Below are 26,527 nucleotides of genomic sequence, written 5' to 3' on the forward strand. Positions count from 1 at the left end.
CCAATTACTGTGAGAGCAGAAAAATAAATTGATTGTGAAACTAAAGACCTTTTTTTGCTATGAATTTTGGTAATTTAATATTTGAAAATTACAGACGACTTTGGCACACTGAAACTCGCAAAGAAATACGTAATGTTATCAAGTTTTCTTTATAGATAGTGCAAGATCCTTCAGTTAAAGACCCATTGATTAGTAAAAAAATTAACAAATATTCTATGAAAGTACTACCTACGGACGTCAAAAACATCTGTCAAGGCTTAAAACTCAACAAACACTTCTATTATTGTCATTGTATCGTCAATTAAATTCATCAAAGTAGTACTCAATAATTCTAAAAGGCCATAATTAACGCTACATCCCTCTTTAATTTATAATTCGATACATCGAGACATTTTGTTTTGTCGATAATAAATGCCCATCATTATTCGAGACGTTTATTTTCGTAATAAGAACGCGGACGGTTCGAATTTCAAAATAGATCCGATCTTAATCATTTGTAATTAATTTATTGATCTTAATGAAAACGATGCTTTAAGTATATCGATATGTTCAAGTGGTTATCGAAGATTTTAATGAACTTATGTGATTTAATTAAATCTGTAAAAAGTAACTTTAATAATAGAATATTTTTCTATCCGGTCAATTGACATTAAAAACTTTAATGTTAGATAGATAGGTACGTATAGTATAACAGAGGTATAGAAACTAATTAAAATTATCAATAACGCTAGCTAAAATTTATTTATTGAATTCACGAAATTGCTTTGAAAAACAGCAATATCCAATAATACTTACCGCAAATTAATTCACAAAACAAAACACAAGCCAACAATCCAATCACGGGAAAACAAATCGAATTGAAATCAAACATTTTCACAATGGCGGCATCGAAAACATTCGTTCGTAAATAAATCCAATTAGACCAATCAAGGATGATGATGATGATGTCCTCCTAGCCGATTATCGGCTACGGCGGCTGTTCTCATGTAAGGAGATTAGCCAATTGCGCAGGACATATTATAGTGCACAAGCATTTGCGCAGACACAGGTGCACTCCCTATTCCTTCACTCCCATAGCCCGATGGGACGGGAATCCGACACGACCGGAAAGAGATCAGGCGCAGGACCGACATTTACGTGCTCTCCGATGCACGGGTGAATCAATCACCAACTTCCAGGCTTCGGGCTGCTTTGTGAGTCTTCTAAAACCCACAAAGCGATTTCGGCCCGACTCGGGAATCGAACCCGAGACCTCGTGCTCAGCAGCCACACTTGCGACAACTAGACCAACGAGGCAATCAAGGATATGGTGACCGGATCATTACGCAAACCCATTTATCTAAAACACCAACGAAAGACAAAAACAAAAATTGTCGACGCAACATTTCATAATCAATTTCGGATTCCATTTTCGTAGTGCGAAAAACGCCCCTTCACTATTACTCTCAAACTACATTGCCCCATTTCGACCTCCATCTGTATACTTCTCTACACTTAATATCATGAAGAGGAATTATTTATACTTTTGTTTGTAAGAAAAAAAAACTGGATCTATTTTAAAAATACTTTCACCATTAGAAAGCTACATAATCTGCGAGTAACATAAACTATATTTTATCCCGGTAAGGGCAGTTTTTGCGGGTGAAACCGCGAGAAAACAGCGAGTCTAGAATATTCTTGGAATTAAATCCTCTATGCATGTTGCATGAGTTTCGTTTAGGGTTGCCCATATTGTTGGGATCTCGTATAATAAATCTGGATAAATTAATGGCAACACTGACAGATCGTTTACTTATTTTCGCCGACTCATAGTCCAAAATGAGCGTCTGTGTATGATGGAGCGGGGCCCTGTTTCACGTTGTTTTATTCCGGCTTTTTTTAATCGCGTTCCGCTTAGTTTATTAGTTATGTTTTTTGGTAATTTAGGATTGAACAAAGCTTACAAATATGTACGTTTTGAGAAATTAGACGATAACTGAAAAAAAGGATTGCTAATTTTTATAAATACAAATTCATCTTGAGTCAAGGAGCAGGTAGTGAATATTTGAGAACACAATTCAGTCTTAAATATTTGCTAATTTTAGCTCATAACATGTCTTTGTTGAATTCTAGTATTAAACCAAATATTAAAACATTACGTTACATTTTAACAACCATTTTTTTCTCATATTTTTTCTTTCTTTTGACTTCATCTCCCAAAATCTGCTTCTTCAACATATAGTTAATTTATCTCCTTTTTCCCACAGAACCAAGGTACGAGACAGCATATGCCTGCGAAGGCAAGACCTTGAAGATCGGCTGCAGAGAAGGCTCGGTCATTCACCTCATCAGAGCTAACTACGGAAGGTTCTCCATCACGATATGCAATGACCATGGCAACACTGACTGGAGTGTCAACTGTATGTCTACTAAGAGTTTGCGGGTTTTACATAGCAGGTAAGATTTTGTACTTAGCTAGTGTTTAAGTTATGTTTCTAAAGAGAAGGCTTGTCGTGTTTAGCTTGCTAGGAAAGAAGTTTCCGCACCGTAACCGTCCACACATAAAAAGTAGCCTAAGACTTTTTTTTGACTTTAGATTATCTGCTTACCAAATTTTTTTCATATTGGTTGAGTAGTTTTGAAAGCGGGACAGTATATTTGTAAGCCGTAGCTGCGATTAGGCAATTAAAGCTACGTCATTGTATAAATCTTCGGTTACAATAATAATGTTATTTTAGTTTTTGATTATTAAATTCTACTAGCCAAAGGACTCCAAAAAATGTAGTTGCATTTGCTGCTGATTTCATATTCCAGTATATTTGGAGCTATTTCAAATATAGAACGTTTTAAACTCTTGTCGTTATTAAAATCCAATATGGTGGAGTGAAATAGTTGTGACTGTTGTTCGAGCTCTTATCCGAGCTCTGATATAATCTCAAATAAATGCTAAATTATTGACTATATGGTTTACATAACGTTGTTATATTATTTAAAATGGTTAGAGGTAAAAAAAAAACTTTAGGGTTTAAGATTTCATAGAATTACAAATCAGTATCCATTTTGCCACAGAGTATACCTAATTTTAATAAATATGTAATTTGAATCATCACTTCTCAATTTCAAATATTTATAGTTTATATCCAGTTCGTCTCGAGAAATTATTGACAAAGCCTTTTATTGGTTTATCAAACGAATATTTTTTTCTAACAAAACAAATTTGGATCTCGTCAATTCCTTCTCATTAGAGCTGAGTAATTCTATACTCAATAAGAAAAACAGAATAATTTATTTCATCGAAACTTAATCCAAATTACGTTTTCACTAACAGCCTATTAAATATCAAATTTGTTAGGTTTTATGTAATTTTTACGATGTCAACCTTTTTTATATCGTATTATTTTTTTATTTAGTTTTTTATTACTTATTAACCAATTAAAGGTTTATTTATTTTGCCTAAAAATTCGTGAGACTATAAAGGAGACATTGATTTCAGAATTTTGTTATAAATAATGCTAATCGATATTCATTACAAGCGAATGAACATAAATGGTAGCTAATATGATTACCATAATGAGAAATTAAGTTTTATGTCTTCAAATATTTTTTTCGACTAATCGGGTTATTTTATTATACATAATTTAGGTCCTTATTTCCTTTAAATAAGTTGGTATAAATTAGAATTATAAGAGAAGAAAACACATTTTCTTAAATTGTATTGTTGCGTTACAAATTAATTCTAAAGTATGCAATATTTAAATGTAAACTAACTTTACTTACAAAATTATAAAGAAGACAATTTAAACTTTTCAACGTCATAATTGAACTTAAACAACTCGATTTAAACATAAACATTGGATAATAACAAATCGTTAACCCGAGGCCGTCCGGAAACGCCCGAGTATAGCCGAAAATTGCCGAAAATTAAATAGTCAGTAAGTTGATAACGTTAGCCCGCGAGATCTATACATATAATAAATCTGTAGAAAAGTAATTTTTGTACATTGAAGAAATTGACAAAAAAAATAGCCAGCATGTTAAAGGATAACTAACAGAACCCATTTCCATCATTTTTGTCATTTTTGTCTGTTTGTCTGTTTGTCTGTTTGTCTGTTTGTCTGTTTATCTGTTTGTTTGTTCGGGATTCACGTAAAATCTACGAATTAAATGCAGACAATGCTTATATACAAAAATTCTACGTAACTTGGGGTATTACTTAGTTTTTGTTTTATCGAAATCGATTCACTCTATCAAAAGATATGATTAATTTTGTGAATTCAAGATGTAAAATATTACGACACGCAATCTTTTTGTCAAAACTGTACATTTGAATGTTGTACTTATATTAGTTGATCGGCCTATTATTAATCTTTACACAGAAAATCACACCTTTATAAGTAACTTCGGAAGAAAAAAAAAAATGAAAATTTTGTTTAGCCAAGGTTAAAGTAGCTCCATCTGTGGTAAATAAAATACATCATCAATTTGTCAAAGGAGCGAGGTGGTAAATGACAATATTACCCACGGAATTACCATACATTCTTTATAGAGGATTATTATTTCAACAGATGGAGTTGTGTATTTTCCGTAATTCACCATATTTTAACACGTAGTGTAATTTTTCGATAGACATTTCAATAGTGTTTGTCAGTTTGCCGTGCCACATCAAAATCCAACTATAATTTTTACCTTGATGAAAAGAAAATTAATAGTTCTCAGCCAAATTTAAAACGGTGCCATCTAAATTATTTTTTGAACATTATGTCAAAAATGATGACTTTAGTGGAACAATTAATTATCATTTAAAGTTACAGATGGAGTTCATATCAGGATTTTTTCATAAACATAGTTTAGCTTATCTTCCACTAATGTGGTGGCCTTAAAACAAATTACTTTGAGTGAGTAGTATTAAGTAGACCTTAATTATTTTTTCTGATGCAAAATATGTAAACTTAATCCTAGAAGAAATGAGGATCTATCTCTCGCAAGCGCTGCTAAGCGTGAGGAAGCTAATGTAGGATTCTGTAGCTTTAAAAACAAGCCCAGATACAAAATGCAGATAAGAAATGGGAGCTCTCTCTATTTAATACCATACACACGTAAAATGCTTTATGCGTCTGAAAACGTACAAATAGGCGATTATCACACTGCCCCGCATGATGCAGCGTAGTGCGTGGATGCGTTTTTTTCCGTTGTATGGAAATATCTCCGTTTGTATGGAAAACACGCATAGTCCAACACACTGAAAATGCATCCACGCGCGTTCATGCGGATCACGCGCATACATGCGGAGAAACACGCACCCCCGCGCGTAGGTGCGGGGCGAGACGCAAGGTATGGCACACTGAATCCCGCAATGCCGCGCGTGATTTTGAATGGGCGTGACGTGTATATTTGAAAATGGAACTCGCTGTGCGTGAATTTACAAAACGCACCTACGCGCGTGAGTGCGTGAAAAACCCGCACGATGATGCAGATCTGCACTCCCGCAGGAATGCGCGTAGGTGCGTCGACACGCAAGATGCAGCGTGATGCGGGGCAGTGTGAAGATCACCTTACACGTCACGCCCATTCAAAATCACGCGCGGCATTGCGGGATTCAGTGTGCCATACCTTGCGTCTCGCCCCGCACCTACGCGCGGGGGTGCGTGTTTCTCCGCATGTATGTGCGTGATCCGCATGAACGCGCGTGGATGCATTTTCAGTGTGTTGGACTATGCGTGTTTTCCATACAAACGGAGATATTTCCATACAACGGAAAAAACGCATCCACGCACTACGCTGCATCATGCGGGGCAGTGTGATAATCGCCTTACGCGCCGCATACCAGAGACATGCTTACTTTCAACTTCTGATCGCAAATACACTGTTCACGATTATGAACAGTCTCAGTAAGACCCGAGCCAAGTCTAAAAACCCTAAAAAACACCTTTTATATAAAACTACGTTTGATGTCCTTTAATCACAAAGACAGAATTGTTCTCTGTTGCAAATCCTATCCACCTATATCCTGTCCTAATCCAGAATGCATTGCAGGTACGTGTGCATTGCACAAAAACCAATGGTATCCTATTCGAGAAGTCAAAAGAGTTGACCTGCCAACGTCAGCTTCTGCGCTAAGCAAGTGTTCTTAATAGTACCATCAGAATTACATTCATCGTTGAATGAGGTGAATAAATTTTCGGAAACCACAATAACAGTAGGAGCCAAAGAGTATTATCGCTTCATAGAGCTCTGATTGGCCCCAGGTGACCAAGTCAGGTCTGATTTGTTCGTTCATCAGATCTTTGAAAGTGTTTCGGTGGATACTTACTGTCATCCTGTTTACGTGTGACACAAGATATGGTAGATAAACGTCCTCCGCAAGAGCGAAATTTTCCCGGTGTGCGGTAGTGACGCACAGTATACAACACTTATGTTTCTTTTGATTTGCTGGCTCCACCAAGAAATGACAAATTGCGAGCGTACATTCTGAAAATCTTGGCAAAACTACAGGTTTCAAGTACGAACACATGAAGTGGACTCTCACAGATACGTACATTTTGCCTATTCGTGAACTAATGCAAACATTTCGGTGGAGTCCCGGCTTAGGCCTCCCCCACGCAACGCGCTCGCGACGCACGCGCGGCGCCCGCGCTACTCACACGCCCGAGGATCGCGCACGCCTAATGTGTGGTCAGCCTTACCATGAGTAAGTGAAACTATCCTACCTTATGCGCCTGCTGACGATGATGGCTCATTTTATCATCCATCCAGCTATTCCCCAACTATGTTGGTGTTGGCTTCCAGTCACCGAATCTGTTTTAGTACCAATATTTTGCTTGGAGCGACTACCTATCTACAATCCAGTCAACTACACAAGACGATATCCATATTATGGTAAGACTGACAGACTTTCTGGCTTCTGATTAGTCGCAGCAGCTGCAGAAAATGTACAAATGACAGCTTTGTCAGACTCAAAGCATGTAGACATAGATTATAGCTGTTTCCTGTGAAAATTACTTACGCACCATACGTAATAATTTTCCAAATTGGCTGAACAACGTCACAAACTTTACTTCTTTTGTTTAGATAAATGGTCACATCCACAACACAACCTTGATCAATGAATCTATGCGACTGCTAAGTGCTAATCCTAATTATACTGTCACGTGAAAGAATGCACCTACGGGATAAGTAGTATTTTGACTATTCTATATTGCCCACGCAGACGAAGTTGCGGGCAACAGCTAGTTGCCAATAAACTGGCAGTCCTTCCCCTAACTCATGTAAATGACATCTAAATTGATTGAAGGATACGTTATACTTGTATTTTTGTACTTACAAGTATATTTTGTACTTAATGAGTACGTAATTTTGACTTTAGAATGTTTTGTAATACTGTCACGTCACTTTAACCCCCATTTTGTTCAGAGTTATAGTTCGGCCATTCAGAGAATGCGTTTCTGACACGTCGCGATTGAACTGACGACGTAACTTTGCAATGGCGTTGCAGTTACGATAAAAATATTTTTGCTGGTTGTTTACCGTTTTAACAATTGAGGAGCATTAAAACAACATTATTATATCAATAATCAATGAATGTAGTTACGTCGTCAGTTCAATCGCGACGTGTCAGGAACGCATTCTCTGAATGGCCGAACTATAACAGTCTTGGTACATTTTCTCAACTTTTTTTTGTCGTTACAAAAAAATTAATACTAAGTTAATGAATTTATCCTTCAGTAGAATAATTCGATTAATTAGTTGGTTGGTTGTTCGATATATGATTTCATTACCAACATTCATACCTTGCCTTTTCTTGGAGAAATAAGGTAGTTTAACTGAAAAATCCTCTTAACACAATAAATTAAACTGTACTTTCTCTATTTACAGATGTAGTATGCACCAAAACTGCAGTATACTAGCCAGCACGAATATGTTTGGTGACCCGTGCCCAAACACCCTCAAATATCTTGAAGCCCACTACCAATGCGTACCAGGTAAGTTTCATCTCCCGAACCTTTTCCCAACTATGTTGAGGTCGGCTTCCAGTCTCACTGTATGCAGCTAAGTACCAGTGATTTACAAGGAGCGACTGCCTATCTGACCTCCTCAACTCAGTTACCCGGGCAAACCCAGCACCTTATTGTAAGACTGGTGTCAGACTTACTGGCTTCCTGATTACCCGTAACGACTGCCAAGGATGTTAAATGATAGACAGTATCAGGTAAGTTTGACGTAAATAAACGTCTCTTTACGTCAACAATAAACTGTTTACGTCATATTCTGACGGAAGACCAGCCCACGTTTACAGGATTTTATTTTTAACTTGGGAAATTGTGAGGATGTTTTGAAAGTTAAATATAAAGACACTTTCAGGGGTTAGTTGTTACTTTCTTGTATTATAAATAACATGTAGTCAAGTACCTAATTGCCGTTTCAGTTATCAAATTACTTGATTAAATATTTACACAGTGACAGGAAATTATTCCTTATTTGATTCCTGTTGTTGATTTTAAATACAGCAACCATAGTTTACGAGAAAACAAAACGTATTTAACATTTCTTCTAGACCGGATATAAAGCATATCCACTGACCTCTATATTTACCACTGGACAGGCTGTTGTCAACGTGCGTTTGTGCCCGTTTGATAATCGCCATTTTGGCGTTGTTAGACGTAGCGAGTGTCCGTGGTACTAAAATTATTTTTACACTGAACCAATGAACAAACACTTCTCTCACAGCCATTTGAAATTATACGTCAAAATTAGTTCTGTGGACACTCGCTTAGACGATATTGGCGCTTCAAATGGGCACAAAAAAATTGCTGTCAAACGTACGGAACAGCCGGTCCAGTGGTAAATATAGAGGTCAGTGAGCATATCATATACAGACATGAAACTACCTCAATCCGTCAAATTTCTTCGATAGATTTTCAACCTTATCACAATAGTGGAAGGTCAATGTTCGATTGGTAAAATTTGACAGATTCGAGTTGTTTGACAGTTTGACTTTCTGGCAATTGTATAAACTTTTTCTTGTTTCCAATTTCAGCCTCAACAACCAGCACAACAAACCGGCCATCGCCCCCATGGCTCATCACGTCGCAGCCGACAGTCTGGCGGTCTACCCAGCCGCCTATCCCCAAGAGTCCAGTCCAAACGCAGCAGAACGAGAGGAAGAAGCCCACTGTCATCACACCTCCGACCTTCAGGCCACATATCACGCTACCCCCCGAGGTGAAGCTTGGTGATGTCGCTTCTAAGGTGATTGAGTTCTTTTTTAATCGTCCGAAAAGGAGTATTTTTATGTGCAACGTGTAGTGACGGTAAGGTGAAATTGTACTCGTATGACGTGATTCGACATCATGTGTGAACCACTCACCTATGTATGTATGAGTAGAGTTTACTCCCGTATTATATTTGGCGTGTTTACCGATTGTTTGTGTTTGATATTGTAAGGTGTCCAGTTACGGGATTCTTCAATTGTGATAAAGGATTCTATTAAAACCTAAATTGGAAAAGAATCCAGTTTAGCGTGAAAGTTCAGTTATTTAAACTTTAAGAAAAAATACATTTCCTTAAATAAGTTACAAGTGGACTCTTATATTAGATTTTAGATTAGTATCTTAATTAATTACCTAGTCTTTGTTTCTAAAATTGAAACTGAAACAAATAAAACCTTACTTAAATTGAAACAATAACACCATAGTCCGCTCTCTTGATATTAATTCAAAACAATCTACATATTTATAAAGAAATCCCATTTCCCAACAATTCATAACACCCCTGTCTTTCAGAAGACCACGACGAGGCAGCCGGACTCCTCATCCGAAAGGGAACCTCCGCAGAGTTCCAGAGAGAACATTCCAGAAGCTAAAGAAGAACCGAAAGTTGTTGAACCTGACCATAGCCAGAAGAACGATAAGGCTGCTAAAGAAGATGAACCAGGTAAGAATATTATCTTATTTATTTAACATGACAGTGCTCGGTCTACTTATGAAATTTTTACATGTACCAATAGTGTTTTTGACGCAAATACCTAAAGTAGGTCATTTTTGGAAACTATACGCGACAAGTTAAAGGTTATTTTTTTCAACGGTAAGATTTTGTTATGTTTTGTTAAAATAAATTACATTAAGCGTAGGACTAGATAGGTTTTTAAAGAATCTGCTGTACACACAGTTCAATTCATCAAAAATATTATGTTCTTGTTTCTCCTCCGTCTGTTAGTTTTAATCTTTTTTAAATAGATGTCGTATCTACATATCAAAACTCCTCTAACCACTATCATCTATTTCGTCAGCTGTGACAGAAGGCACGATGGAGTGGCCAGCTAAAGATGAAGACTCGGAGCCGACACCAGCGGTGCACCCGCCTCCGAAGGACAGCAGACCAGGCACCGATATCTTGGACGAATTTGAAAGAACTTTTTGTAAGTTATAAGTCTACATTCAAGTTTAAAAGGTCACTGCTGTGATATTTTCGGTGGTCATATAAATGTAGTTAGCATCAAAATAATAAGCTTTAGTTTTTCGCCTTTAATAATAACCTTTTTAGAGGATAAAGAAAACATGAAAAGATTTTTTTATTCATTTTGCTATAGATGTCTCAAGAATGCAAGTGAAATGAAGTAATGATAAACCTAGTCGCCAAATAATACAAAAACAATGTGCGAGTATATTACATAAGTATGGCTCACCCACTTTCGTGAGATAAAATATCTATAACATATTTCTTCATGTTTGTGTGTAACGATTTCGGATTAGAATATCACAACTTACTTCCAAATTGTTCTACCATTTTTTTTACTACATAGATACCCTAACTAAATGTATATCTTAACCTGTAAATGCCTTCCCTAGCAACGATAGCAACCCCCAACATCGGTCGGCGAGTGTTCTGCCCGCAAGTCAGCGCGCGAGGGTTGAACTGGAACTGGACTATGGCGGGCACGTATGCTGTCCAGCCGTGTCCGGGCGGAGCTACGGGGTTAGCTAGGTGGAAGTGAGTATCGACTTTATTGTTTAGAGAATAAGGTTGGACTGTGTATTTTCAGTGCACCTGTAGAATTCTGAGAAGATTGACACAAACTTTAATGAATGGACTTTTGTTTCATCACAGGTTATTAATCGACTTCGAAAAACGAGGAGGTTTTTGACAGTTTTAACAATGACGTTCTCGATAGTTTCATAATCTCTATATGTAAAAATGAAACCCGCTTTCCGTTGTCACGGCTTAACATGAAAACGGCTTGACCGATTTGGCTGAAAATTAGAGGGGAGGTAACTTAGACCCGGGAGAAGGATTTAGTTTTTGTCACCATCCGGCTACGGGAAGCGGGTGAAACCGCGGGCGAAAGCTAGTATGTACATATTAAACCAATGTTTAATTCTTTGGTAATATTTTATATAATGGTAAAATAACCCCTAATTGAGCCATTCCCATATAAGTAGGTACAACCCGTGCCGATAAAGAATGGGATTAGAAATCGCGACAGCTGTATTCAACTCTCGCTCATGTGCTATAGTGTATGAGCGAGAGGTAAATACAGCTGTCGCGATTTCTAATCCCATTCTTTATCGGCACGGGTAGTAAGTAAGAGAGAAAAAAATGTGACAAATCGTACTTAGAATCTATACCCAACCTCTATACATAGATCAATATTAATCTAATTTCTATATCCCCATTATTGTTAATTATACCTTCAACTATATCTAACGCCCCTTCCCCCACCAGATGCACGCTAACTCCTCACCAGTTCACCGAGGAGGAGCGTCCCCGACGCCGCGGCACCGGTCTACCTTCAGGCGAGAACTTTCACGACCTTGGCCTGGATCAGCCCAGTGATCGACAGATGGAACTCCTCAGGAGACTTGGCTCTGAAGCGCTGTTGAAAGGTAGGACGGATTTTTTTTTTAATAAATAAATTTTAGAAAAAAACTCATTTAAAACTAATTTAACCTTCGGATTTTTTGTATTACTTACCCATATTTACAAATAAGCTACTTCCCTCTTCATCTGGTTAAAAAGTAGAATATACGTTATTCTGACATATAAGCTATGATACTGCGAGGTTACATCAAAATACATCAAGTTTTTTATGTGAAAGAGGAACGGACATCCATACACACAACTATCGACATTTTTAGTATTAATTTGATGCCTACAGATAAACCAAAAAAATCTTTTAGAAGATGAGTTTCCGGTGTCACAGTTCATTTTTCCCCTGGAATTTTTGTCATCAATTTCTTCCCTATATCTTTACTAGTACCATATTTGTACTGAATCCTGTATTGTCTTCGTCCAGGTCGTGACGGTGACTCTCCCGAACATATCAAAGACTACAGAGGAAACACTGGTCTAGTTGAAACAGCTGGCAACATCGCCCAAGTGGCCAATGACTTGATATACAGTAAGTAGAAGACTTTTGACAAGGGCTGTACTTGTTAAGAATATAGAAATTTCTATTTAATAAATACTTAAAAGGGTAGTTAAAAGTGTCAAGATTGATCTCATTATGGAAACATATAGGTATTGGATAACTTGAAAAAAGGGCTTCCAATTTTTAAGCAATAACCCTTTATTGCCCTTTTTTTGGAGATGGGAATCTTAAGAAACATGAGTATTTAGAAATCGGAGTTCCGATAGGGATCGGACTAAATCCCACCACCTTTTCGTTTTGAACCGCTTTGAGTAGCAGGATCACTGTATTTCTTATACTTGTAGTAGGAAAGATTATTCTCATTATTTTTGTTATTTCCACAGCTGATGCAATACCAGAATGGCACGGCGCGACTCCTGATCTGAGTGAGTGTCGCTCCGTATGGCTGAACAGCCTCGAGGCTCGAGTGAGGGAGGGAGAATCACTGTTGAGCATCAGCAATGATTTGGCACAGGTATGTGTACCCAGGGTTTAGAATGTTAGGGGTATATACTAAGAAGACTTTGCCCTGCTGTGGGACAATTAAATTAATGTATATAGCTTTTATTCGGTTAGATAGACCATAGAAGTAGGTTTAATTTTATACAGCTTTTAAAGTGTCTTTTCCAGTCTACTTATTCATACATAATTTCCTACATGTATAAAGTTCAAAATAAATAGCTATAAAGAATTTTCCATCGAGATCCAATTTTATAAAAAAAAATACAGTACTTCAAATGAATCGATTTTGTACTGTGTCTAATATTCTTAAACATAATCTAAAATATCATTGGAACATCTTGCAACACTGAACACAATCAATTTCACACCTTATAACTACACAACGAAAGTTTAAAATCCAATATCAAACCTCTACATAACCTCAACTTTCCTCCATCAGGTCACATCATCAAAGACATTATACGGGGGTGATATGATGACCACCACCAGTATTATGAAGAAGCTAGCTCAACGAATGTCACAGAACGTACAAACCTTCCCCGACCCGAGACAAAGAGAGGCCATAGTCACTGATATGCTGCTTGGAGTTATCAAAACTGGTAAGTTTGAAATGAAAATAAGCTTATTTTATAAGTTTTGACCTGACCTGCTTGAAATTTTTGAGCCAATGCCTGCTTCTTTGTACATATGTCAAAGTTTTTGAACCAACCAGAACTGGCATATGTAAATGCACATTGTCTTTGTAAGACTCGAAAATCAGACTTGTGTGTGTGAGCACTCCCGAGCTCACGCATACAAAGACCAATAAGTACACACACAAGTTTGGCTCACCCGCTGTCGTGAAATAACATCTATACCTACTTGCTTTTGATGCTGTCTAACTGTATTACCTTATGTTTCTCTGTACTTTATTATTTATTTTTACTAATTTACTTTATTATTTTATTTACTTATGCTGCTTGCCTAAATTGAAGCTCAATTCTTTTCAAAAACAACCGATTCAGCACATGGTGAAATAATATGTCATCCGAGTAAAACTTTTACTAGGTACTCCTGTAAGAATAAAAGCCGACCCAAGCATAGTTTCGAAAAGACTAGACAGATAATTAAAATATCAAAAAACAGAGTAAAGAATCGAGCTTCATCTTAACCCTTAACCTTGCTTTTCTGCTTACCCTCACTGCAGGATCCAGCCTCCTTAACTTCAACCCAATATCTTCTCCACCAGGGTCCAATCTCCTGGAAGAAGCGCAGAGGTCTTCGTGGGCAGACCTCAGTTCTGAAGCCCAGAGCAGGGCTGCCAGTGCTCTGTTGACACAACTTGAAGAAAACGCGTTTTTATTAGCTGATGCTGTTACTAAAGAGAAAACTATACTGCAGATTGTGAAGAATATTTGTAAGTACCAAAAGCACATAAAAATAATAAGTGTATTGTACCAAAACTACAGCTACTATTAATTTAGTGTTACAATCCAAAAACAGGTTTAAAAAGTTAAGGTTTTTCCTTTATTTTATTTTCCTTTGGTTTCCATCGATCTTTTGCCAAATCGGTTCAGCCGATCTTGTGGTATAAAAGAAAGTTTCTTTTAAATATATAGATAGAAGTATATAATAAATATAAAAACTTTTTCGACTACAGGTCTATCAGTGAGGGTTTTGGAAGTAAAGAATGTGGAAGACGAGACGTTTCCGTCACCCATCGCGCAGGAGCAGTGGAAAGGCTCTGAGGACACCATCACCATACCCAAAGCTGCTTTACTTGGTAAGTAACTGTTTCCTCCTCGTACATAGCATAGTACATTATTTTCGCCTAGTCTGTGTAGTTGTCACATAGCGCGAGTTTGAGTCCCAGGTCAGGAAGAAATTGCAATGTGGATTTTGAGAAACTGTCAAAAGTAGTACAGAGTCTGAAAGTTGAGTATTGACACACTCGTGCATTGGAGAGCATGTAAATGTCAGTCCCGCGCCTGATCTCTCTCCGGTCGCGTCGGATTGCCGTCCCATCGGGCTATGAGAGTGAAAGAAAAATTAGCGCATTCAAACTAACTCTTCAGCTTTATAATATTAGTTTCGATTGATTTACCTATTTTATCATAAAAACATTCTTCTTTTCAGACAACCGTCAGAACGATTTAGTGCGTATCGTCTTCTTCGCCTTCGACCGGTTAGAACAGATCTTACCTCCGACCTTCGGCAAGACTCCTCGTTTCCTCTCCAGCTTTCAAGCTGACAGCGGTACTTCTTCATCCACCAGCATCAACTCTGAAAAGGAGAAGAGGAATGTTACTCGAGTACTGAATTCCAAGGTAAGGAGTGCTGTGAGATTTTTGGGTTTTAGGTTGGGATCATGAACAAACTGTTTGGGATAAATTGATCCATGTATGGAAGACTTATTTTTTTTTTAATATGGGACCCCTGTGAAGCTTTTGGAAGTTAAACAGTGTTCGCTGCAATTTGTATATTTATTTTGTTATTTTCACAGCTTACAGTCACAGTATAACTAAGAGAAAAACTCATCTTGTTATTTTAAAATTTCATCACAAGTCTCTGACTAGTTTTTAATTTTGTATAAGTTTTTTGTAAACCCGCAGAAGTTAAAAACAAATTCTTCAGACAAAGACATCCCTCAACTGCTAACCATAAAAATCTAGTTTCAAAAGCCGTTTCTAAAAAGATCCTAGTAACAAAATTCTGGATTTTACTTAAATATTCTATTCACAGGTGATATCAGCAAGCTTAGGCAATGGACGCCACATCCAACTCTCTCAGATGGTGCAGATCACGATGAAACATATCAAGGTTGAGAACGTCACCAATCCCGCTTGTGTCTTCTGGGATTATACGTTACAGTAAGTTTACACTTTCATTTCAGAGTAACTATTTTACAAATAAAACATATTCCTCAGATAGCAAAATACATATGTACATGAAATCCGTTCAGCCGTTTGCAAAGAAGTAACTAACTGGATAAACATAAACTTTCTCCTTTATGTGTGTGATGTCATGTTATGATGTTGCGATAAAAAAATAAAAAGTCTACCTCACTATCAACTAACATCAACTAACGATTGCTTATCACTAATTTCTTCATCCATCTTCCACAGCGGCTGGTCTCCCGAAGGTTGCCAAGTGGAATGGTCTAACGCGACCCACACAGGCTGTTCGTGCTCCCATCTCACAAACTTCGCGATCCTCATGGATGTCCACGGCGTGCCTCTCAGTGCTGCGCACGAGTTGGCTTTGCAGACCCTCACGTACATCGGCTGTGGGATATCTACTGTGGCGCTGGCAGCGGCCATTATTGTGTTTACTTGCTTCAGGAATGGGAAGGTAGGTTTTGGAGGTTTTTAAAAAGTTTGTGTTTTAGGTACAGTTATCGTCGAAAATGATTAAAGGCCCAAGTTCACTGGCAACATCAACTTCAGTTTTCTTAAAACAACTAGTTACTATGAATTTTCACGTACAAGTTTTAAAGTAGGCAGTTGTTTTAAGAAAAACGGACCTTTATGTTGTCGGTGAACTAAAGCCTAGAAGTTATGATAGTCGATAAACTGTAAAAGAGATAAAAAAGCGTTAAGATGTAACGACCACGTGACACCAGTAAAACTGGTCGTGGTCTTGGTCATAAAAACAATTTAAAAAATACAACAACAACAGTTTTTCAATAGCTTTTTTACAGTTTCACAGTAAACACCTGTTTCATAAATAACATAATTGATTAATTGATAGAAGCATTTTAAACCCCTACTATTTTTACTTCTTGTCCAATTCTCACTCCTTTCCTTTGGTCTAGCAGTCAGACCGCGCACTAATCCACAAGAACCTCTGCGCCTGTCTCCTCGTGGCTGAGGTGGTGTTCCTGGCTGGCATCGATAAGACAGACAACAGGATCTTCTGTGGAGTCGTCGCTGGGTTGCTGCATTACTTCTTCCTGGCTGCTTTTGCGTGGATGTTCCTTGAAGGTATGTATTTGAATCTTGAGTAAAGTTTAGGCAAAGTATTTGTGGACTATCAGAACAATTTTTTATCTTGGGACATATTTATAGATAGTTGACTGGTAGAGAATGATTTGAGGCATTCAATGTACGATTTCTTTTTACATGAAGTTTTAATAACTAGAAAATAAATAAAAAGTTGCTATATTTGACATTATTATGCTCAAATGGTGTGGTTGTATTACGATACTGGGTTTTGAAGAAAGAAACTTTCTTTTATGTCACCATTCTAGATTAGTTCTTTGACTGGGTTCGATTCCCAGGTCAGAAGATGGTAACATATGTGTACCGAAAATCATCTCGAAATATTCCTCGTAGGATTTAAAGCAGCAAAGCAGTGTTTATACACTTACCCTTCGAAGACCACATAAGCCTTCCCTAAGCAGGGCATGCTTGTTCCTGAGATACATAGTCAGAATTTAACAAAAATACCAAACCCTTCCAGGTTTCCACCTCTACGCGATGCTAGTGGAAGTCTTCGAACCAGAACACCCTCGAGCCCGCTGGTACTGCACCTGCGCCTACCTGGTGCCGGCGCTGATAGTCCTGGTGTCTGCTGCTGTCTACCCTGGGGGGTATGGCACTGACCGGCATTGCTGGCTCACCACTGATCGGTGGTTCATGATGAGCTTTGTTGGACCTGTCATTTTGGTGCTGGTGGTGAGTATTTGCTTATTTTTCTTTAGGAGTTTAGAAAGTTTCATTTGAAAGAGAAAATAATATTGTGTTATATGGAGTTAGTATGGATTAGTCATCATCATATCAGCCAATTGCCGTCCACTGCCGAACGTAGGCCTTTCCCAACGAACACCTCAAGAAAAAGTTTGAATATTGAGACCAAAAAATAATATCCGACTTAAAATCTCTGTTGTGGGGAGTTGGTTGAAAATGAAATGGAGGATACAATTTGAAGGTCTATTTTTAAACAAATTACACGTCTTGGAGTGCTTAAAATATTGACTTTCTACTGGTAATTAACAACTAATGACCTGTTGCAATTTTTCAGGCAAATTGGATATGCCTGATTATGGTAATCTACATGATGTGCACGCATTCTACCGTCTCCCTGAAGGCTAAGGACGACGCTAAACTATATAAGATGAAGTAAGTACAATATTGCCCTTTATTCTTGGATCTTTAGTGTATTTTCTACAGAATCAAGCATATCCCACCACGAAAAAACCAGTCTGCGAACTGTCAGTTTTCAGTGTAACTCGATACAACTTGGACAACTGCCTATCTGACCTTTTCAACTTGGGAAAAGCGATACCTCCTGATAATACCGGTTGTTAGCCTCTGACTACCCGTAACGACAGCCAAAGATGTTCAAATGACAGCCTGGACCCAACATTTACCACACAAAAACATGGTACCACAATTTTTTTATAAAATCCGTGTTTCTCTTCCAGGGTATGGCTGAAGAGCTCGCTAGTACTGGCCTTCCTACTCGGCTTGACCTGGACCTTCGGGCTGTTGTACTTGAGCGAGCAGACGGTAGCCATGGCATATGCCTTCACGATCCTCAACTCGCTGCAGGGTCTTGTCATCTTCATCTTCCACTGTTTGCAGAATGATAAGGTGAGTAAAGCTAACTAAGTAGTTATGGCAATATCTTTTAGGGGTCTTTAAAAATAGGTGAGACATATTAATATATGTACTAGCTTCAGCGAGAGACTCACCCGTGTTGCATTGAAGACTAACCTGAGCATCCTTATATAAAAAAAGCCTTATAGCCTCTCTATACCGCCCATACGGATAAAGAGGATCCAAAGTCAAATCATTTATTTAATTTAGGCCTTTACAAGCACTTATGAATGTCAAAAATATAACTAAGTTGGATTCTAGTTGCCCATTCCAAAACTGCCCATCCCATCCTATGGCCTTCTTTGATTCATGGACTGAAATAAGTTTTCAAATCGCTCCAAAATCTATTTGGATTAGCACATAGAAGAGAAGCATTACCTTCTTTCCACCTCAGCTTTCTTTTGTCTGTCTTCTTTAGCTACGTTCTTTAATATATCTACTAAACTTGTAACTCCATTACTCCCCAGTTCCGCAACGAATGCGCCCGCATCGGCCGTCGTCACCGCTGGCTGTCCTGCTGCCTCCACTTCACGGGCCAACCCTCAGAGACTCTTCAGCATAACAACGGTCCCACAGCCTCCTCCTCCAACCATATGGACACCCGCCAGGGTTCCGTCAAGAGTAGGAGGTACCATCAGAGCGCGGCTGATGTCGATGATGTGGTCGACCCTAGGGATGTGACGGTATGTCGATAGTTTGGTTGAATTTTGGGAAATAAAGGTTTTGTTAAACAGCCTGATTATGTAACATGTAGCTAATAATTAAATGAATAAAAATCCGACGCATTGAGAACTTCCCTTTTCGAAACTCAGCTAAAAAGCTACAAATGTATCAGTAACAGATTGCATATGAATATTGAAAAAATGAGATTATGTTACGTAATCAGGTTGCAGTTTTTGTATTGATAACTTCATAGAGTTAAAAATACATAGCTGGCTTATATTTATGCCAATTGGCTATAACAGGTGATGGTAGATTTATCAAACTTTACAAACCTTACAAATTCTTTTGAAATGTGTTGTTTCCTTTTTTATAACTGACATAAGTTTGACAAATCTAGCAAATGCATTAAACTTTGGGTTTATATAATACAGGGAATATCGAAAACCGCTGCTTAAAGCCGAAACGCAACGGGTTAATGTTAAGGACAAAAACGAATATTTGTCAAATTATATTTGGATAACAAATTGACATCATGAATAAACAATTCCAAAAATATTGCATGATAATTGGTGGTGGTATACTTAATTTATTAAATAGAAAAGGACTGACCTCAATTTTTAACTTTATCGATATCGATAAAGTTAAGACACTGTAGCTGCACTATTAAACCAACTAACAAACACTATAGATATTATATTTATTAAAGTATACCCCAAGTAAATGTCTATTACAACTTATAGCAAAGCACAGCCAGCACGTCGGGGCTCCCTGCAGCGTCAGCGTCAACAACAAACAACTTGATTATCAAAACATTAAACGTTGTTGTCAACAACAATAATCATAACAACAACAACGTTGTTAACAACGCCGCTGTCGCATCCCTAGCTGCTGCAGCCGCAGCACATAGCTATCATTCAAACAGAAACAGACGCACGTCCCAAGAAAATCAAAATTTTGGACCATCGTCAAATTTTGGACCTAGTTTAAACGCGACAGCGGCCAATTTTGGCCATAATATGCCTGAGAGAGAGCCCCCGGCACCCATGACGCAGCTTAGGAGCAATATCAACCCTGGTAGCGGAAGATACCCTCATGGATACCGACAAAATGGCCAGCAAGGTGCGTACGCATTCAGAGATAGGGTATTTCCAAAATTTTGATTCAAAAAAAGAAAATTGATACCACCAGACACCACGGCTTTTGTCACTAATTGGTTAAAGACAGCTCAATCGTTTATGTTTTGTTTTAACATTGTTTATTTTTGTGTTGTAAATATGTCACTAACATTTTGTCTTTCAATGTTTTTTATGTTTCGTTTTACGGTAAGTCCAATTTGTTTTTTTTTTTCTGTCTCTTAAAAGCCTTCTATCACTAATGCTTCACTAATAATAATTTCTTTGAATATTAACATTGTTTCTTTAGTGGTGTGGTGGTTATAGTAAATACTGACAGCATTACTGGATGGCATACAATATTTCTGACTAACAGTCCAAAATATTATACCATTCAGTTTGGAAATACAAATTGAATCCTATCTCTAAATGCGTATCGCATACATTAGTCATTCTGTCGTCTATCCTACATAGTATATATGTATTTAAGTATAATTTATATGTGTAATATATGATAATTCTTTATATAGAGTTACAACTTGCAACCTGAGGCTGCGCGGTGGAATATTCGTCCCACGGCCCCGATATACGTACCAAGTGAGGACGCGAGATCGATGCGAGTGCCTACTCCTCAGAATATTCCTCATTCTACGTCTCACACTCAGAGTATAGCTTCAATGCATAGCTATAGGAACAATATCGAAGTTCCCAATGAGTACCAGAACTTGAGATCTCGGTCGCCATCTTGTTTTTCGAACAAAATGGCGGCGTCGATTGGCGCGAACGAATGGGCGGTGATGGCGAATTCTGCTAACGTATGGAAGGTGAGGGGAGGGGCTGTAAAAACGCTTGTCGCTGTTAGACTACAGTTTCATGTATTTGATTTAGTTTTCTTTTGCGTTTTGGTAAGATCTAAGAAGTATATACGGGGTTTTTAAAATGGCAGTAGGCCTTTAGTATTTCAACATTGATTGTCTCTGAAAAGTTGTAATAAACTCAAACTCGAACTTGTTATTTACTATTTAAATTAATGTGTAATTAGTACACTTAAGATTATTTATATTTTCTAGTTCAGGCAGACCCTAATTTACTGATTTAGAGTTTTGTAGACCAATTAGATTATGTAGTAAGTAATCTATTATCTACTTCAACAGCCTAGCGACGAGCATTTAAAAATTTCTTTTTTCAGGTTTCTACTATACTACATATATTTTTAAACATATCTGTAAATAAAAAAAATCTTACAGTTAACATTGGTGACAGGGCACAGATCTTACTAAATCGTGGAAGGATCACCTAACATACTGCATGTGGATAACCGTAGAGGACATTGCATGACGTCACTTCACTTGCATATAGCCCTACCCATCTCCTTCCAAATAACTCCTGTACACAGTCGCCTATCATGGCAATTTAATGTCCATTAAACATATTAGTTCATCCATGTAACAGATTTTTGAATGTCACGGAGTAGTTAGCAAATGGATTGTTAACTCACAAATATATTTGTAGACAAGAAATTCTCTATGAGGCAAGCAATAACCATTTTTATATTTCATAGATGTTCTTTTGGATGTCCTTAAATAATGGAAATTGGGTCTAGCTATCCCAGATCCACGATATTTACTGTTTAATTAATACAATTGCACAGTGACTAACCAAAACAAGATGGCAGATGTATTTACAAGTCATGATAATCCATTTGATTACTACCTCGTGTTTCATCGAATATAAAAACCAAATACATATTCGCTGTGTGTACAGGAGAAATAACACTTCATAGCACTTTAGTCTAGCTAAGATTAGCACTACTATACTAACTATGTCATTAGTGAGTTTTGAACTAATTAAATAAAATTTACATGGACTAAGGACCACTGTAAATAAACATTCAAACCTATGGACAAAAGAAATCCAATCTAGCAAAAAAATTAATCCTAGAAAATTTTGAGAAAAAGAACAAACAAAATTGAGCTGTCTTTCAGCCAGCTACAACCTCCATTCTAATATTAATCCTTATCTTGCAGAACACTTCTTCTAAGCATCACCCAGTGAACTCGTCGACGCTCCCTCATCACGACACGCTGTCGCGTCAGCTCGCGCAGCAGAACCACATGCACAGCCCCTACGAGTGCGACGCCTCCCTCGCGCCCCCCTCCCCGCGACACAAGGACGAGGAGAGCCCCCTCCACCATCCCCAGGGGTACAACACCACTCGCAGCTACAACCACGATTTCAGGAACCCCCACGTCTACATGTCCCAGCACTCGCCCGGCAGCCAGGAAATGATCTTCCGAAAACACTACAAAGACGACCGCAGGAAACATCATCATCATCACGGCAGCCAGAACATCAACCACACTTACTCCGAAATCGCGAACCAGCAAGGCAGGATGTATAGACGAGGATCCGAACAAGAGTTCCGCGTCATCCAAGACGATCCCGTCTATGAGGAAATCGAAAGGAACGAGACTCTCATGTCCGATATGTCGGACGACAACTCAGGTCCGGACAACTGCCGCCAGAATCCTGGACACCACGGCTCTTCAAGCTCAAAGTTTTTTGGGGATCACCGCCCACTTATTTCGTACAGCCCCGGGGAACGGCACCACCATGAGCAAGAGCATTACGGGAAGTATGGGAAGTGGGATACCCTGGAGCGTTACGACCAGAGACACTACGAGAGCGGCCGGCTGATGCACCCGTACCACCCGCCGCAGGAGAGCAACATGCGAGCCCTGGCCGCAGTCCTCAACGGGGAGAACAACGTGGTGTGCCACCTGGAGCCGCACAACTCCTACGACGTGTACCAGCCGCAGAGTGCCAACCCCAGGACTGTCTCCCAGCCCAGTTTCTAAACAGTGCAATTGAACATGTGATTAGACTGTGAACGTTCGTCTTAGCGACTTCGCGTGTGTACAGAAATTTAGAACGGAAAATTTTTCTATGGACGTAAACTTAGAAGTCTTTGCAACACTTAAGATTTATTTAGAAAAACTTGCCATAACGTGGACATTAATATTTATAGTATAGTGACTTAAATTTAAATCACTTTTTTCACTGTGATCCTATTTAAATATAATGGCTCAAGATTCTATATCGCGACCAGGTACTTTGCGAATTGGATAGTAATTTTGTATATATGGTTAGCGTTTAGTACTAGATATTTAGTACTTCCAGTGTGACCTTACTATCGTTACTACTTGGGTTACAATCATGGCATTCTGTCGCATTACATGTTTTCTTACTGTAGGAATGATATCTGTGATGTCTCACTTCGTCGTTGTGTTTAGCGGGGTGACTCTAGGAACCGCCTCCTAGCACTAGGGGCGACTTTAGGTGTTTATGACTCTAGGCAATGCAACCATGACAAACTAACGTATGACATAATGTTTTATACTTTAATTAAAATTATCAATACTCTTGTTTTCAATGCAATCACAAAATGACAATGCAATTTGAAACCCGGTGTAATCTTTTTAAAGCACATAATTTTAAAGTGCACAAACGTAGAAAATATAAAATTGAAATATTTTTGATTTCATTAAACACAACGACGAATTGTTATCTTTAGTTTAAGTTCGCTTTTAGCCATTATTGTATCACTGCCATAATAGTACCGTTTCGTATGCTTTTATACAAATTTAAAGCTTAACTGTAACAATATACGGTTGATTTTAATTTGAAATATCAGTACATGTGGGTATTTTAAACACTCCTTCAAAAATTACACTGTAGTTACTTTTGAAGACTGGTATAGGTACTTTTTCTTATGGTTATCTTAATGATTTTATATAACCAATTTTATCTTTCTAAATATATTTATAAAATGTATCCTACCAGCACAAACACGTGAACATTCCTACTAGTTATTTTAAGATCCTAATACTTACTCAATAAAACAAATCAATTTTGCACAAAAGACAAACTTTTACCACTGCCAAAAGGAGTATTTAAAATACCTTCATAAGGATTAGCACACATTATATCGAGCTGCATAAAGTAACTGAACAGTCCCAAACTTATAGTTACTAGTATCAAGATATTTACTTATAACTTAATTACTAATATTCGTGGTAACTTAAGCTACTTTATGAACTAAACACAAGTTGCTGAACAAAGTCACAAATTTTGGTAACAAACAAGGTCACTTATATTTTTGTTTCTTGTGTTATAGAAGGCTCAAAGTGACTTGATACTTGAGTGATTTAAAAGATCATCAGGCAAAATGTTTGCATAACTTTTCGGGCGCCTGATTATTCTTTTATGTATGAATACAGAACACTGTTTTTTATTAGTTGGTACTACGTAACTCTATGTAGCCCGAAATAATGTGTGCATCCCACAGCAGCTTCGTAAAAAACTATAATTTGTCAATATTTCAAAAAATCCATCCATCCAAACCTATTATAGACTGACACCATTTGATGTTGTGCACTTTCTGTACATTAGAACTTAGCGTAAATAACTCGTTTAATAAAATAAATGATAAAAAAAATGACAAAAAATATTATTTCTACGTAATGTAGATTTTTAATGCCATGGATATACCTGTTACTTTATTAGGTAGGCTCGTTGTATTTGACGTTCTAAGTTAAATATTGATCTAATTTTAAAGAATATCATTTTAATAGTTTGTAACAAAGCAGAACTCTCAATCGGTTTCGCAACTACTTTTTAACCTTAGATTAACTGTTGTAACATTTAACTGTAGAAACGTCAAATAAAGCTGTCAGCCTCTTATGATAAGGAATTGTTTCATTAGAATTGATAAAAGTACAATAATAACTGCATTGATTTCCATGTATATTTTAAATGTAAAGCAATATATATTAGACTGAAGTATTTGATAAATTTTCAGCCATTTTTTACTATAATACAATTAATTTATAAACATTTATACATGTAGGCGAAAATTTATAAAATACTTTTTTGAAATGGGAAAATAAATGATAAAAATTTTCTTGGGGAATGATTATTTTTTCTAATTGGGTATACTAGTCCATCTATTTTTCCCATTCGTCTGAACTAATGTAAGTGTACATTTCTCATGTATTTCTGTTATATATTATTATTATTTTTGTTTTTGTAATGTATTTTAAAAACGTTAACGTCATAAATGTAAAGTAGAAAAAAGGAAAAATGTGTAAATAAATTAAAATTTATAAAAATAAAGAGTGGCCGTTCTGTGAGGACGGCGCATATGAATTTTGTGATTTTATTTACTTCTTACCTGCACCCAGTTGAAACCTGTCTCCTAGACAAAGTCTCTCATGACTTGTAAAATACTTTGGAATTCAACATTATCATAATGAAAGAGACTAGAAAACTATTGCAAATGAAATAGTGACCCAAGTTCGTCGGTAGCAAAAACGTCTTATTCATTTAAAATTCATAGTAAATAGCAAAGTATATGGTGAGGCGTGTAGGTAAACAGTTTCACCAGAAAAAAAAATGCAAATGATGAAAGAAGAATGAAGAAATGCGGGAGCGGGTATTTGAAAAATAGCGGGCGGTGAACGGGGGGGGGGGATACATAAGGAGGGTATATAATAAAGTATATAAGGAAGTACATAAGAAAGTTCATAATATAAGTACATAAAGGGAGTACACAAGGGGAGTGCATAATAAAGTATATAAGAGGAGTACATAAGAAAGTTCATAAGGGGAGTACATAAGGGTATTACATAAGGAAGCATAAAAGGAGTACATAAAAGTTTATACCAAATGACATAAAATTAAATACGTTTATATACTGGTTTATATATTTCGATTTTATTTCGATATATTTCGATTGGCACTCGGTACGAACCAATGGGCGCTGCGGTAGTAGGTTTACCTAATGGCGGGCGGAATCATCAATTGTGTTACTATTTATAAGAAAATAAGCGAAATTATATTTGAAGATGCGGGAAAATAAAATAATTAATTTATTTTATTTCTTATGTAACAAATATTTGAATTCAAAAAAGTCATTGACGATTTATCATTATTATATATTATTTATTAAGGCAAGATCAAAGGGGGAGGCCTATGTTCAGCAGTGGACGTCCTATGGCTGTGATGATGATGATGATGATGATGATTTTCACAGCAATTGTAGTACCTTAGAGTTCTTTTCGTTATCTATTACATTTCCATTGCAAGTTATAATCGTGGTAGGTAGGTATATTAGTTTTTAGCTTATTATTTTCCGAGTGACTAATAACTTAAAAGTCGACAAATGTTTGCAACAAATAAAATAACTTGCCAGCGATTAAATATTTTCGCGACTATTATATTATGTAAGGTTCAAAATTAAGGGTGTTATAAAAACTAAAAATTAGCAG

General features: G+C 37.2%; 1 protein-coding gene across 8 annotated transcripts in view; it reads left to right on the forward strand.

The window, feature by feature from the left end:
• LOC124642564 (latrophilin Cirl) overlaps positions 1-25,406 on the forward strand; it is a 301,465-nt gene extending 276,059 nt beyond the window's left edge. For 2 of the 8 annotated variants that reach the window (XM_047180997.1, XM_047180996.1), the window contains 22 exons: positions 2,247-2,436; positions 7,852-7,958; positions 9,014-9,225; positions 9,759-9,909; positions 10,265-10,393; positions 10,824-10,965; positions 11,698-11,858; positions 12,269-12,373; positions 12,727-12,857; positions 13,284-13,443; positions 14,073-14,240; positions 14,484-14,606; positions 14,960-15,150; positions 15,566-15,693; positions 15,949-16,174; positions 16,638-16,806; positions 17,285-17,499; positions 17,846-17,943; positions 18,249-18,417; positions 18,891-19,106; positions 20,729-21,022; positions 22,226-25,406. In XM_047180997.1, the coding sequence (XP_047036953.1) occupies positions 2,247-2,436; positions 7,852-7,958; positions 9,014-9,225; positions 9,759-9,909; positions 10,265-10,393; positions 10,824-10,965; positions 11,698-11,858; positions 12,269-12,373; positions 12,727-12,857; positions 13,284-13,443; positions 14,073-14,240; positions 14,484-14,606; positions 14,960-15,150; positions 15,566-15,693; positions 15,949-16,174; positions 16,638-16,806; positions 17,285-17,499; positions 17,846-17,943; positions 18,249-18,417; positions 18,891-19,106; positions 20,729-21,022; positions 22,226-23,056 (4,316 nt within the window). In that variant the 3' untranslated portion in view covers positions 23,057-25,406. Of the gene's footprint in view, positions 1-2,246; positions 2,437-7,851; positions 7,959-9,013; positions 9,226-9,758; positions 9,910-10,264; positions 10,394-10,823; positions 10,966-11,697; positions 11,859-12,268; positions 12,374-12,726; positions 12,858-13,283; positions 13,444-14,072; positions 14,241-14,483; positions 14,607-14,959; positions 15,151-15,565; positions 15,694-15,948; positions 16,175-16,637; positions 16,807-17,284; positions 17,500-17,845; positions 17,944-18,248; positions 18,418-18,890; positions 19,107-19,826; positions 20,206-20,728; positions 21,023-22,225 lie in introns of all 8 variants that reach the window. The other 6 variants (XM_047181001.1, XM_047181002.1, XM_047181003.1 and 3 more) reach the window with 6 other exon arrangements.
• The last annotated feature ends 1,121 nt before the right edge of the window (positions 25,407-26,527 follow it).

This window comes from Helicoverpa zea, chromosome 25, assembly GCF_022581195.2.
Source record: "Helicoverpa zea isolate HzStark_Cry1AcR chromosome 25, ilHelZeax1.1, whole genome shotgun sequence".
Lineage (NCBI taxonomy): Eukaryota > Metazoa > Arthropoda > Insecta > Lepidoptera > Noctuidae > Helicoverpa > Helicoverpa zea.